Source organism: Triturus cristatus, chromosome 6 (genome assembly GCF_964204655.1).
Source record: "Triturus cristatus chromosome 6, aTriCri1.1, whole genome shotgun sequence".
Lineage (NCBI taxonomy): Eukaryota > Metazoa > Chordata > Amphibia > Caudata > Salamandridae > Triturus > Triturus cristatus.
In genome coordinates this window covers 1,694,623,601-1,694,639,244 of record NC_140589.1, presented here as the reverse complement: position 1 = coordinate 1,694,639,244, position 15,644 = coordinate 1,694,623,601, and the positions used below count along the sequence as shown (strand labels likewise).

At 44.4% G+C, this 15,644-nt stretch overlaps 1 protein-coding gene across 2 annotated transcripts in view; it reads left to right on the top strand.

Annotated features, from left to right (window-relative positions):
* Positions 1–15,644, top strand: part of PTPN14 (protein tyrosine phosphatase non-receptor type 14) — a 375,359-nt gene that overhangs the window by 298,872 nt on the left and 60,843 nt on the right. For both annotated transcript variants that reach the window (XM_085612914.1, XM_085612915.1), the window contains exon 11: positions 6,781–6,838. In XM_085612914.1, the coding sequence (XP_085469040.1) occupies positions 6,781–6,838 (58 nt within the window). The remainder of the gene's footprint in view (positions 1–6,780; positions 6,839–15,644) is intronic.

Below are 15,644 nucleotides of genomic sequence, written 5' to 3'. Positions count from 1 at the left end.
GTATTTTCTTGATAAGGATACTTCTGAAAAATATCTGATGCTCCACATGGATTAGATCCTTTCCTGCAGCATTTTCTAAAATGTTGTATTTTTTTTTTTTAAGTTCAAGAAAAGGTTTATTGAAAAGATTAATATGATCATAAAAACAATACTTCGTAGATGCAGTTATTTGTTGATACAAAGATGCATAAGGGTGTAATACAGGATAACAATGATATATAATATCCATTAAAATGGTAAAAGGACATATAAGCTGGTATGAATACAGTCAAAGGTTCACAGAAATCGTAAATAACATATGACAGAAATACACAATTTAAATATATAGATGCATATACATATATTATAGAAGATGATAAATCAAAGCATAATTATAGACAAACAGTAGAAGGTCAGGGAGGCTTGATAACTTCTTGTTGTGGGGGAGCGGGTAAAGAAGTTCTCTTCACGGTGTCATCTAGGAATTGTGTGAGTGGGCCCAAAAAATGTTGTATTTTTAAAGTGGTACCAGACACCGTTGGGCTTTCAATACGGCCTGTGTGCTAAACGATGAAAGAGGGACCTGCTATGGAGATTTGATACTGAAATGTAACTTTGTATTTAGTCTCAGTCGCACTTCCGTCACTCACTACTTACCCGTTCTGTTATTTTGGATTTCACTTGATTTTTTTACCTGAATTCTGAAATAGCCAACCCATCCGCAGTAAATTCACGAGGTAGGGGCTGCTAGTAGACCGCTTCAATGCTCTAAAGTTTCTTTCACCCATATCCTTGCATTGTGCTGCTGGCACCCCGTCGTATGTCGCTGTGCTACATGAGACACATTTCCAAAGCAACGGTGTCAATCTCTTCAATGTAATTTTCAGAAGCCATGCTTTGGAATGGAGTGCAGCACATGAATGCAACCATCCGGTAGAATCCTTCTGAAATATTTTGCTTCTTTCTGCCATTCTCCCGTTAACCAACAACATGGCTCCGGGATCAAGCATCTGCTTCTGAGACGTGGGCAACCGACAGTCACGATCTGGAGTACCCTGATGGCTGACCCGGAGTAATGTAATTGTAGGTAAAGTGAGTTCTATTGAGTTAGGAAATAAACCATTTGAGCTGCGTAACACAAAGTACCTGCAGACAGCTCAGTTCATCATGTTTGCCTTAAAGCACTAGCAATCTGCAAAATATGAGTAGGTAGGAGCTCTGAGGCATGCCATGTGAGAAGGAATAACTTCATGTCAGTTGAGTCTGTCTGCATTATTAAGAAAATAAAGGGGAAATAACAAGTGTCATATGCACAGGGATCTGATAAGCTGATGGAAGGCCAAGCACAGGGGTACACAACACAGGTGCTTTAGCCTTCAAGAAACAGGTTTCGGATGAGTAGGATACAGTTAACTCATCCCTAGGACAATTTACCAGGAGCTCCATATCTCATTGTCTTAGGCCCTTTAAAGAGGCACTACATATCATAACCAGTATTTTTCAAGTGCTATTGGGCATCTTGGCACTGAAAAATAGAGGGTTGTTACCCAGTACAATGGTCTTTATTTTATTGACCTGGCAAGAAGAAAAGCTAAGGTGAAACGCAGAGATCTGACTCTGCGACCATGAGGTCTAACATAGATCCCTCGACTGGATGCATTATTCCTCTGAGCCGCCAGACCCAGCTGATCATATATCTGGCACAGCAGAACATTCATAATACTTTCATTCAATGCACACCCCACAAAGGAAAAAAACATTCTCAAATACCTCAAACTAAGTCACAAGAAGAACTAGGTCTCCCTCGACAGTTTTTCACATAATTTAGAATAAGACGGGGCACACAGTAGAGAATGGCGCCTGTAAACAAAACTGCTTCAGCGAAAGAAAAGGCCAAGTGCCCTGAAATATGTACTTCGATATACTGTGCCATGAGGAGCGACTCATATTTTTCAAATTGTTAGGATGAATCGTGTCGGCAGAATCCACTGGAGAGATTTTTCTCTTAAATATGAAATGATAACAAACATCAATGAGATCTCCTCTACTCACAGCGCTTTAAGTGGAATAAAAATGGTGTGGGTCTCAAAGGAGGCTTGGCCAAAGAAGCATGACTAGGGATTCTTCACAAGGGGTGCGGCCTCCGCATTTATTGGCACGGCCTAAAACATATACTTGAAACCTCTTCTGGACACAGCGTGCCACTTGACTAGTATTTGGGAGCTTCAATATTTGTTGTTTGCTAGTGTAGCCATACACATCACACAATAACAAACACCCATCCAAACACATCACGCAGTAACAAACACCTAAAATAAGTCAGACTTTACCAATGCTTGTAGCACTGAATGTCATTCATCAGAAATCTGATTATTCCCCCCCCCCCCCCCCCCATTCTTCCCGTCATGACACTTTCCTCTGCAGTCTATCTCTGATGGTGACAGATGCGCTTGTTCTCTGCTTATCTTTCTGAAGTCCATCCGCCGGCATGTATTGTACTTCATCTCCTTCCTCCCAGTCGCTAACTTTACACTGTCTTCTTTTGCATGTACTACCTTCATCTTTTCAACTTCAACACTACTCTTTCTCTCATCCCCCCCCCCTACCCCCCCCAAAATAACATACCTATTATTATGAAGACCGGCCATTGACCGTAATGAAGTGTGTAATTACTATTCTAAATCCACGCACACATTGATAGTAGGGAATGTTATATTGCGAACTGCGCTTTTTGTTTTTCGATACACTCACTCGTAAGTACCTAAACACACTCCTGCGACCCGTCCTTGTAACACACCAAAGAGTGTTTATCGAGTTCTGACAAGGTTAACTCACGCAGTGAGGACCGAGTTGGTCCTCACAGCGTGGATCTCTCACACACACGCGCTCTCTCTCTCTCACACACACGCACGCGCGCGCTCTCTCGCTCTCCTTTTGCATGGCGGTGTCAATATTTCGACACTTGAGTAGCTCCTTCACAAACTTTCCAGTTACATTTGACACATATGTGACCGTCGCTCTGTGCGTTCTGCAGGGCGGTCAAGGAGTCGATAAACATGTATGTAGAACACATACGATTTAAGAAACTTGTCTTGCCTTTCGCCTCCGGTGTACCCCATCTGCGACCACCTTGTCAGACACCTAGAGGCAACTTTTTTTTCAGTGTGACCTGTACATAATTTTTGCACAAGAATGAGAAAAGAACGTTCTCCCAGGAAATAAGAACATATTTACTATGCATCATGAACTAAAACGTCTGAAATGTACCGGGACTGCATCGCGGATTTTGATTACCTTAATAATTCTTGTGCAGACTGTCCAGAAAAAGCTCCGTGTTTTTTCCAGTGAAGTTAAGGACATAATTATAGAGCCCGGCTAGCCCCTTTTCAACGTGTTTGTAATTACTGCCGGTGCTGGAGGCGGGCAGGACCCGCCCCCCTTAAAGCCCCGCCACCCGTGAGTTGTGAGTTATGTTACTGTACATCAGCAGCGACTAACAGAAGTACACACTGGTCTCAGCTGGAGATTTCAAAGCGGACTTGTGCAAAACTGCTCTGAACTAACCCTTACTAACTTGCACCCCAAGGGCAATGTCAGTGGGCTGAAAATAGCGCTTTAATTTGATCTCAAATAAATTAAGAGTTTGACTTCTAGGGAGTGAAAGCCAGAATTGTGTAGAATAGTAGAGCATCCTGTGCCCTACACAAAAGCGTCTTTAAGACCGGGTTCTCGCCGTGCATGCCTGTTTAGCCACAGCTCCTCGAGGATGCGGTCACATCTTCAGTGCGCTCCTTCAGATGTCGAGGCATGCCCTGCACCAACAGATGGTCACATCAAACACGGCAGATGGGGACATCCGACTGCCTGAGCGAACCTGTGATGCTAGCACAAGCTGTGAAGACAGCTCAGACTTTTGAAAAGCTTTTCAAAAACCCATCAACTCCAGACATTAATTACACCTCCGGGCTGTGAAGCGCCAGCGTTGAGGCTTCACTGAAACCCACCAACCCCAAACAGCGGGCACCACTCAAAGGCGCCCACAGAATCACACAACAAACACGCAGAGAAGTAAACCGCCTCGACGTGTGGTGAAAGAATTACACAGCAGGCAAAAGTGCTGAAGAGACAGGCAGTGGCGCAGTAGAGTAAAGTTACCAACAAAAGAATGCAAGAAAGTATGACGTTTGGAAATGAGAAGGTGAATGGAGACATGCTTCCTTTCTAAATGTATACAATATGCATGCGAATGCTGGCAGCTGAATTGCAGAGAAGGCTGCTGGCGGAGTTCTTAGGAGGAGGAGTGGGAGTTGAATTTTTAAATGCCAACCTTTTTATAAAAAAAAATATATATATATATTTTCCAGCTGAACAATCAGCACAAGGCAAATCTTGTATGATACATCTGCAAAAATCGATCTCAAACAGTTACAGGTATGGACGTCATCAACAAAGCCAACTCCCCCCTTCGATCTGTGTGAATCAGTGCACGCCACCAGTGTCTTTTTGTCATGGTTGTGGTTTCGTTTTGAATCAGGGAACAGCCTTTTATATGCCAATCTTAAACTAGCAAAGAAGCCCTTAAATCACTGTCTGCTCACACATATCACATATAAAGCAATATAGACCAAGAATGTCAAACAGATGCCAAATGACTAGTCAGTCAACTTCTTGCTGGTCAATGACTTCCGATCAACTGACTAGACCTGAGCAAAATTCTATTTATACAGCCAAAATCCTGAAATTTCGTGACATTGGGCATTATTCAAGTTTGTCTAACTTTTTAAGCGAACAAGCACCTTTTGTAAAAAAAAAAAAAAAATAATATTAAAGCATCACGAGATTTCAGCAGTAGTGGTGCGCGCAGAAATGTTATCTTCTTGTTACCTGTGTCATGTCGATATCTCACAGACTTTTTTTTACATGAGGTTTGCGTTTATGTGAAAAAAGTCACACGAAATACTGGCAAACCAGAAATTGTGGTTTGAAAGCATAATTTCATGAAATTTGCATCCAATTTTGTGAAATATACCCTCAAAAATACAATTTCGTATATGCCTGCTCACCAAACCAAACACACAGAGTACTTCCTATTGAAAGCAGATGGAGGTATAAATCAGTAGCTCACAAACTTTAAGCCACAAGAAGCTACAAAAATTTGAAAATAAATTCTGTACTGCAATTCAATTGGGATTTTCTTTTAGGTAAAATAAAGAAAAATTCACAAAACCATTTTTTTTATTTTTTTTTTAAGAAAATTGGTCAAGTTTAAAAGAAGGGGCAAAATGAAATGTATGTTTCTGTACATAATTTATTTTATGAACAGCAAAATCATTCTGAAGCATGTCATAAACGGATAACACCGATAAGAATATATTTTGTGAACACCTGTATTTGTTTTTGGTGCAGTGGTATATTTGGGGGGGGGGGGGGGTTGTGAATATTCATGGTCGAAATATTACATGACAAAATGACAAAATATATTGCATCACCTTCTTTGACTACCGCTGTATCATCAAGGTAAGCAGATGTAAAGTTAATAATAATCTATACTTCCCCACAGATTTTACCATCATGACATAGTAACAGGGATTATAGTGGATGAAATGTTTTTGTAGATAAATATTTCGACCGCGATGTAGTAACATATCACTGTATGTGTTAGAAGGTTTAAGGTGATGTAATCTAGTGTAAACATCCGTTATCTCTGCAGTTGTTCTTTGTTGCTATTCTCCGAATTTTTGCCTGTATTTAAGTCTAGAGGCGATGGAACAAAACCCCACCCCAAATAAATTAATGTACTCATTTTTTTCACAGAGAGATTCATGGCTTTTTAAATATCCACATTTTATACCCCTTATAGCAGATTATCTAACTGAAGAAAAATAGACTAATCTAGAAAGAAGCCGCCACTCTTCCAATACAGTTTCCCAGAATGCCATTTATATTTGAAAGATAAATGTATCAGACTTTTTTCCCCAGAAGGTTTCATTCCATATCCCACATTTCTGGTACTTGGATTTGGAGGCGTAGTCTTCATATGGGAGCCCCTTTCAAACGAGCCGGGATGGACACAGAATCCAGATTCCTAGCATCTGAGGGGCTGGCTCTAGAGCACCGATAAGGGCTACTACATGATGAGTAGACAAGAACAGTTCACACTTCTCAGATGTTTGGGTTCCCATCCTTAGAGATATTATTTTTCAGTTAAGCTTTGTTTTTGAAAGAGTGCAATTTAAGGTAATTTTTTCAGATGTATTCATCAGTGTGTTAGATGACTATATCCCGACTCTCCCGGATTCTCACTTCTGTGGATTCCGAGGTTCAGAGATGTCCTCAGGATACAATCCAGTAGGCTAACTCCCTTCTATGACCCTCCTTCTACCTCAACCCAATAAATCTCTAGCGCACAGAAGAGTTTTTCACATCGTCCTTCAGTTATTGTTTGGGAAGGTATTTTTGCAACAGAAGTGCACAAACTTCTCAACACTTCTGACATGAACATTGATGACAGTAAATCATGTATGAATTCTGCAAGATCACAATACAATTAAATACATCTATTAGCTTTGATTTATGTAGGGGCTGGCATTTATCCAGACTCCAAGCTACTTATTCTCTTGATGTTGAGTCTGGTGACTCAGAAGCAGTGTAACTAACATCTGATGAAGTTAAAGAAAAATGATTCCATCTGTTCAGCTTGTACGCCGCAAGATAAAACCTTTCATGTTTTGCTACTAAAAAGGAGATTTTCATAATGCTCTTAAACATATACTTAATTATTCCTATTTCTTTTTTATTCAGGCAGTCAAATTCTCCTCCCATTACCAGACGTTGGCCCAACAGGAGTGCAACATCCCTGGTAGGTTGATTGTTCTTTTGTAGTAGAGGAGCAGATCTTTCAGAGCGGGTGGTTGGAATAAAATATCATAACAAGCAAATAACAAATACATTCAGCTGATTACAGGTGTGCTTGGTAAACTTGTTGGTAGATGCACAGGACAAACAAGCCTGTTCATAGTTGTTTTATGTTAGACGGGATATATTCAAAAAGCATGTTTCTGGTCCATCCATAGATACAGTAGACTTAGTCGTGGAGCTTAACAGCATTATTTCTGCAAAAACCAATGAAAGTACCACAGCAAAAAATATATTGCAGACAAAAGGTGTAATTTGCCAGTTGTTGATTTACATATCTGATTCTTTAGCTAAATTGTATACATTTTATTACTTGACTTCTCAACACACTAAGACCCAATTTCGATCTTGGCCAATAAATAGATTGCAGAGGCCTGAGACATTAATACCATTAATTGCAGTATGCACCTCTGTCTCCAGTAGTGGAGAGGGTAAATGGTGGAAACAATATTTTCTCTGGTTGTTCTCCTGCGTTTATCTGACAACAAAACGCTGTCAGGCACCACTCCGAAAATTCCAAGGAGTATGGTGATTTTACATTTACAAGGTCATCTTTTTTTTAAAAATATTTTTTATTAGTATTTTAGTAACACACATATTCACAGAATGTTCACTAACTAGGCACAGCACAGTATATCCTGATGATACGTCCCTTTCCAACGGCATCAACGCGGATGGGCGATCAGCGCTTCCGACACCTTGTCCCATAATAGCACATGCCTTTGAGTCTATTGAAATACAATATTAGAAACATTACCCCACGCTCCCCCGCTCCCCCGTGCTCTGCTCATTTCACATCAACCTCATCACATCATCCCTACTCGGCGCCCGCGGGCGGTGAACAGAGACCTCTTCAGCATTCCACTCATGTTGACCACTCCTTATAATATCAAGGGTTAGCTGACCCCGCGGGCACTCCACTCCCTATCTGTGCCCATGAGATTCAAGTTTCGGAAGTTCCCCCACCTCGCACATCTGCCGCAGTAGGGGAGGCTATAACATTGTCTTCACTCGGGTCAAGCATCATGTCCCCCCCATGCAAGCAGGTCATCCACAAGTCTATCCTCCCTCCTCACCCTTTTCATATGGATTCCTCCACCCCAGCCCATTCTGTCACATCTCGCAACCATTCAGCCGTCGCAGGGGAGCCTTGGGCTCAGCTATCTAATAGCAATGGGCGTTTGGATTAACAGGTCATCTTGTGTATAACAACTGCATCTTCCAGCACTAACAGAATGTTTCAATACTGGTACAGTTTGAGAAAAATGTCTAGTAACCCATTTATAAAACATTTTTCCACACTGCAGTTACCGGCAGGTAGGTAATCATGGTCTATAAAAATTATGTATATCTGGATACAGCCTTCAAATGTATGTCACCATTAAGAGTCCTTATGGTGCTTCTCTTACCTAGAAATAGAAGACTGAGCTAAGGCAAGTTCTCAAAAAATGTAATTTGCGAAGGGGCTCTTAAAGTGTACCTATGCCAGCTTATTGAAATCTCTAGAAATATATATATGTTTAATGTGTCACCTTCCAGTAGAGATTGCTGCACACTTTCGGTCAGACCTATTCCCCACTTGAAGCAATATTGTTACCCGTGGGTGGGCAGATCACATCTTTATTTTTTCTAGATCAGTCTTGGAACACCATAGTTCCAAACTTTTACTTCTCTCTCTTTTATAAAGTCTATACTAAAGTCAGTTTAAATTTAAATTGTTGTGATAATTATTTCAATTTAGGTTCACTACTGTGTGTCTTATGTGGGTAACCTGAAAACCCAGCTTGAATCCCGTCTTCCTGAACTAAGTCATGGTACTTCTCATTAATAGCGTGTTCAAATGGTTTTTTGATGATTTGTACCCATTGGTGAACATCGAGTGGTGGCTTCTTACTCGCCTTTTGTGATTTCAAAATATGTTTAATTCATGGTGCTGAGCAGGTGTGTGTGCCTGGCCCTGCCTATGGTAGAGTGGTTTATTGAAAAGCAAGATATTCAGCTTCTTGAGAAATTCAATAAGAGAGGAGGAGACTGATGTGGAGTGGGACGTCGTTTCACACACTTAATGAGCGATGTAAGTTGATGCCTGTCCCCCTGATCTGGTTATATGTATGCATGGGGTGTGTGCGAGTAGGAGTCATACAGAGCAGAGGTGACAGGGTGGTTGGTAAAAGGAAATGCGGCTGTTCAGGTAGGTGGGGCCTAAGTTGGTTAGTGCTTTGAATGTGTGTATGAGGAGTTTGAAATGAGCGTCTGTGTGTATGGAGCCAGTGGAGCTTTGGGATGTGTGGTGTGATGCGAGTTATGTGTGGGAGGTTAAGGATGAGTCTGGCTGCGGAGTTCTGGACGGTTTGTAGTCTAGTGATGAGTTGCTTGGTGATCCCGGTGTAGAGGGTGCTTCTGTAGTCCAAATTATTGGTGACTATGGAGTGAGTGACTGTTTTTCTAATGTTGCTTGGGACCCATTTGAACATCTTCCTCAGCATTTTCAGGGATTGGAAGCAGGATGGAGTGACTGCATTGACTTTTGTGGTCATGTCCGGTTTCTGTTGATGATTCTAAGGTTCCTGATGTGGGTGTTTGGTGGGGGCCATGCTTGTGCGGCCACTAGATTGCAGCCCCAGGTGAGTAAGTGTACTTGACAAAGATTTCTACTTCTGTCTTGTAGTTGTTGAGCTTAAGACAGTTGGCTTTCATTCAGTTAGCAACTTCAGTCATGCAGGCGGTGAACATGTTTCTTGTGTTGGTGTCTTGTCCAAGAGGGAGAGTATGAGTCGCATATCTTCAGCGTAGGAGAGGATGTTCATGTCTTGTGCGCAGATGATGTTGGACTGATGACTCGTGCCTGTGTTGAAGAGATTGGGGTTGAGCGATGCGCTTTGAGGCACTCCACAAATGAGTTTGGGGCTTCCAAGGAGTAAGGGGTCAGTTAAAAAGGAGCAGATCCAGAGAGCAGGTGCATGGATGCCAATCTTGTGCAGAAACACCGGAGGAGGGTGTGGTGAGACCATGTCAAGTGCTGAAGAGGTCTAGGAGATTGAGGGCTGCTGTGTTCCCTCTGTTAAGGATCATGTGTATGTTATCTGACGGCATTGGGTGCTGTTTCTATACTGTGGTTGCCTGAATCTGGCTTGCTTGACATTGAGGAGCTGGTAGTTGCTGAGGTGTTAGTTTAGTCGTTGGTTGATTCGTTTCTTTAAGACTTTTGCCAGGTATGGAAGGAGGGAGATGGGTCTGTATTCAGAAAGCGTGGCTGGGTCAGTGGAGGATTTCTTGAGCAGGAGTGTGACGTGGCATGTTTCCTGGTGTCCAGGAATGTGGCTAAGTTGATAGACTGAACTGATATTTATTCAAGAAAGAGTTAGGCGGTACTTTCCAAGCCAGTGCTAAGTTCAGCTGGAAATAGCTTGGAGCTGGTCCCAAGAATACAGTATTCTAGACTGGGCGGAGCCTTTTCCTTTCTAGCACCGAAGTTATACTCTTGCCAACGTTCTGTGGGTGGAAGACTATCATACAGGATTCTGGAAGGGGTTATAAACTTGTGTCTTTAACTAACTGTGGTAGTAGCGACTGGATTGCTTTTTAGGTTGCTTTTCCCTCAAAATAATATCTTTTTCATTCATTCGAGTCTAAAACAGGGTTTTGACCACTGAATCGGGGTGCATGAAGCGTAGTGAGTATGCAAAATGTCACCGAGGAAAACTGGTTTTTTTAACTCATAACTTAAGACATTGGCTATGTCATCACCCAACCTTGTGACATTTCTCAGAGACGTTCAGCAATTATTGACAAATGCATTTTATTCTGTTCGACAGTGACTTGCGAACAGAGGATTGAAGCTTGGGCAAAGGGGTGGGAAGTAAGGTCTCAAGAACATGTTTGATACACTTAATGGAATAAAGTGTACACCCCACACTTTAATGTGGTAGAACATGTGGATTCCCTAGAAGAACCTACACACCGCACATTCCCACTGCAGCCTTTTGTTGGATTTCCTCACAAAATGTGTTTGTCACCTGGGTCCATTTCCTCATCTACCATATGTTTTAAAAGTATATGTGTATCAGCCCCCCTCCCTCATTTTTTATGAAACCGCTAGTATTCACATCACCTACTATTCTTGGGGACCATTTTGTATGAGAGTCTCAACCTCTAGCCCATTGTGGGAAAAAAAAGATAAAGTAACACAAAAACATGAGTAATATTATTAGTGAAATATTCGCAATAATACTAATTATTATTTTTGTTATTATAACAAATTGTGTTAAAAGAGGTGCTTCCAATAGTCCAGGTTTCTAAGCCCTTTATGACAGTGTACTGGTATTTTCAGTTTATCGTCCTCAGAATGATAACATTCTGAATTAGCATTACCTAAATTCCAATTTGTAACCCGCACATCGCACAAATTTCAGCAAACTAAATCCATTTACTGTTTTTTTCCTACTCCTTAAAGTGTGGTCCTCGGAGGCAAAAAAAGGCCTTTTTAGCGCCTCATGCCATGAGGCATCTTAAAATCCGTCATTCTGTTCGCGGCCTCTCACCATAAGTATTGTTTAGATGGCGCTACCCTTCATTCCCTGAGCTCGCGCCCTCTGTTCAAACTGTGATAAGAGCTCCCCGTGTCCTCTGGTATTGATGTTGAATGGGAGCGTGCACTCAGCGCCTGGCGCATAAAGGGGGTTTTATTTGGACATGGACATGGGCTGAGTGTTGAGTCCTACAGAAGTTTTGCCCCCCTCCGAAATCTTCTTGTGAAATATTCCTTGCACAGTCACACAAGGAGCAAGGGCATCCCAGTAACCGAAATGTCTCATTTCAAGCCGGCCAAAACACAGGTGATGAAACGTTTTGCCACTTTGAGATGCCGCTGGGAGGAGCCGTGTCTGGTTCCTGGCGGCAGGTCAGAGGTCATGCTCATCATTGTAAAACAAATAAAGACGGCTGCAGCTTCTTGCACCCGTTTCAGTGTTCTGCCGTTTAGTGCTTTGCTTCCGGAGTATGGTTGGCTGCTTTGTGTGGTTTTTAACACAGCCCTGTGAAAACAAGAGGAAGTGGAACTCTGGTGCTGGTGGGGCACTTAGCGAACGCCGCGGCCATGTTATCGCGCGCTTGTGTGACCAGCGGCTCAGTGAGAGTATATGGGCCAGCCTGCCCCCTGAACCGACTCACCTGTGAACATCCTGAATTTACCACAACAGTATCCAAACACCAGTGTAACCAGCGCACCCTACCGTGCAGAGGGCATCTCCGGGAGACCCGCCTGTTCTACAGCCAGTGCTAGTCCGGGGACTCGCTCTTGCAACTGAACAAGGACGTTGTCCGCAGGATGATCAACCGCTGTATTATTGATTTATTTATGTATTTTTCTATAGCGCGGACATTACGTATAGGTGCTAGAGCGCTTTACAGTAAAGAATGTTCGTTACAAAGATACCAGATTGCAAACACATAAGATTTCAAGTCTTACAAAAAGCACACACATTGGATAGTCGTGAGATGTATGCACATTACAGGCGGCAGCAGCTTGCCTAAAAATGCCCATATCGAGAAGAGTAGTTCAAGCCATGATAAGGGACATTGTGGAGACTACACAAAATGTCTTTAAAGGAGGAGGCTTTGAATTTTGTTTTGAAGACAGCCCTCGAAGTGATGGTGCTAGGCTCGGAGGTAAGGAGTTCCAAATTCTGGTTGTGCTTCCTGAGAATGATTGCACCATGTGAACGTAACTGGTGCTGATGTAAAGCGCTCCGATACCTTCGGGTCCAGCTCGCGCTATATAAAAGTCTGAGAATAAAAAAGTTGAAAGTATAAGTAGCATTGTATACATTTCACGGTAGTCTGGTGCCCCAGGAGATCTTGAGTTTGTCAACAAGGTAGCACGGAGTGGACATATGTAGGGCCTTGTGTGTGATGCAAGCAGTCTTCTATAAGGCACTGGCTTCGATGGGCAGCCAGCGGGGAGTAACAGCTTCGGTGTGATATGATCTTTTCATTTGGCCCCGTAAGCGAAGCGTGCTGACGAATGTAGGATAGATTGAAGTGGGCACAGACAGGTCATGGGGAGATCAGTCAGGAGAGAGTTGCAGTGGTTGAGTCTTGAGAGCGCCAATTCATTCATTCACTTGGAGGAAAGCCCTGAGTGACGTAAGTAACTAGCGTGCACAATCCAATGAATGAATGATTGTTAGGGAATGAGCTCTGTAAAGGAGGACAAAATACATATCTGATCTAAGCAGGAACGTTTTATGGTTCTCTTCAACTCTGCTTGGCTTTAAGCAAGCATCCATCGGGGATGACCCGCACTCACTCCAGTCACAATTGTGCTTCTACTAATCCTTAAATTAGGAAACCCTTTGAAAATGATTGTGGCACCAAGGCCGACACACGAGTGATCTGATCATAGTAGGGGCCCAGATCCTCGTGGTGGTGACGGCTATTGAATCTGATGATCCGGCTCCCACTTTGATACAGGTAGCAACTGTGAGAAAGTGCCCTCTTTCTTGCATGGTATGCCCCCACTTTTTGCTAAATTGCTGAATGTACTGTGACTGAGTGTACCCTGGACTCCTGCCAATCAGGTGCCCAGGGCCTATGTTCCTTCCTTAAAACACACAAACTCCAAATTGGCAAACCCTGGCCACATGTCAGCCCCTAGTAAATGGTACCCTAGGTACCCAGGGCCTTGTGACCAGGGAACACCCCTAAGGGCTGCAGCACTCATTGTGCCACCCTTAGGGGCCCTGTACCCTTACACACACACACACTGCCTTTGCAGGCGGAGTGTCTGGGTGCAGGACAAAATGAAGAGTCGACATGGCACACATCTCTGTGTGCCATGCCCAACACCCACACTGCCAAGGCATATGTCAGTCACCCCTCTGGCTGGGTGTCTTATGACCATGGTGTGGGCACAGGAGCAGGAGCCCTGTGCCCCTACAGTACCCAGGTCCATTCCCGGGCACTGTAAGTGCAGTGCTGCCATTTAAGAGTACATGGTGCTGAGAGCTCGTCAAACACGAGCTCCACAGCACCATAATGCCAACACTAACGACTGGGAAGTTTGGTATCAAACTTCTCAGCACATTAAACCCACACTGATGCCAGTGAGAGATTTATGTACCAAGCACCCCAGAGGGCATCTTAGAGATGCCCCCTTACAACTAACCTACAATCCACGTCTGCTCTGAGGCTGCCCAGGCTGCCACAAAGCAGACACGTTGCTGGACCCCTGGGTGGGAGAGCCCCTGCTCTCCTGGGCCTGCAACAATGCACATCCTGGGTGAGGTGATACTTCTCCTCCCCCAGGATGAGCAAAGGGAAGCTTCAAAGGCCTGCCGCCTCTAGGAGTTTCCCCAGGCCACTGCAACCCCCCACTCTGGCGGGAAGCTTGGCCGGAAACCCCATACAAGGACAGGGGATGTGCCAGCCTGCCCACCCCACCCCTCAGGTGGGGGAGGCGAGGTGAAGCACATCTCCGGGCTCTCGCCATCTTGAAGATGGGAGGCCCTACCCTATCAGGATTAGGCTACTGCCCCCCTCCCACAGGAGAGAGGCAGGATAGGGGGTGTACCCACCCCAGGACAAGGACCCATTGGTCCCTGGCCTTCACCTACCTGTAACACCCCTAAATCTAGTATTTAGGGGCACCCTGAACCTTCCTTCCCCATATTCCAGATTCCGAAACTACAAGAAGAGCGAGAAGAAAAGAAGACCTGCCCTGCAGCTGCAAAGGAGAGGGAGACACCAACTGCTTTGGCCCCAGCCCTACCGGCCTGTCGACCTCTGACTTGCTCCTGCTCCAAACCCGGCATCTCTTGTGGCCAGCAACCTCAGAAACCCCGGAGGACCTGGCTACCTTTGAACTCTGATCCCCTGGGACTCCCATGAGTAGAGGCTTTACTCAGAACCTACTTTTCACCCCTGGCAGCAGCCCGGAACCGCGATCCCAGCCCACTCTGCACCCGCCAAGCCTGGCCGGTGCCGGAGTGAACTAAACCCACGAGGACGACCCCACGGCGACTGTGACCCCGAGTCCGGCACCCAAGGACCCCCCTCGACTATCCTGAAGAAGCCTGCAGCCTCAGAACAGAGTGCCACCCCAACCGCGATCAACAAGAGGGTAAGATTCCTGACATCAAAAGGCACCCCTGCACCCGGCGCCCCACGGCCCTCTGTGCCCAATCCCGGGGTACCTACCTATCCTCCAACTACCCAACTTACCCCTCGAAGTGGTGGTGGCACCTGTAGAGTCCTCGTCTCCGAGCCTGCAGTCTTTTTCCAAACCGGAGATTTCCCATAGAAATCAATTGAGCGCCCGACTGCTCAAAAGCACCCTGCAGCCAGCCGCCCGAGTGGCCCTGGCAGTGAAAACTCTACTCTAACCTACTTCCCCACTTGCCCTGAGTAAGTGACCAGGAGCCCAGCTCTCACAGCCGCGTGGCTTGCCCGACAGCAGCCACCAACCCAGGCCCCCCTATTCCTCATAGGATAACATTGGGCCTAACTCTCTCTGCACCCGGCCGTCCTGAAACCGCTAAGGGTGAACTGACTGTACCTACCTGACACTGGGGGACCCCTGAGTCTATGCCCAGAACTTCAACTCTGCCAGTCGAGTACTTACCCTTAAACCGCTAACTTCATTTTCCTCATAGGGTAACATTGACTGGCTTTTTCTTGGAAATTCTTCTAAGTGTGGACTTTTCAAAACTCAAAATATTCACCAAAAATCAGACGAGTACCAAAAACGAATT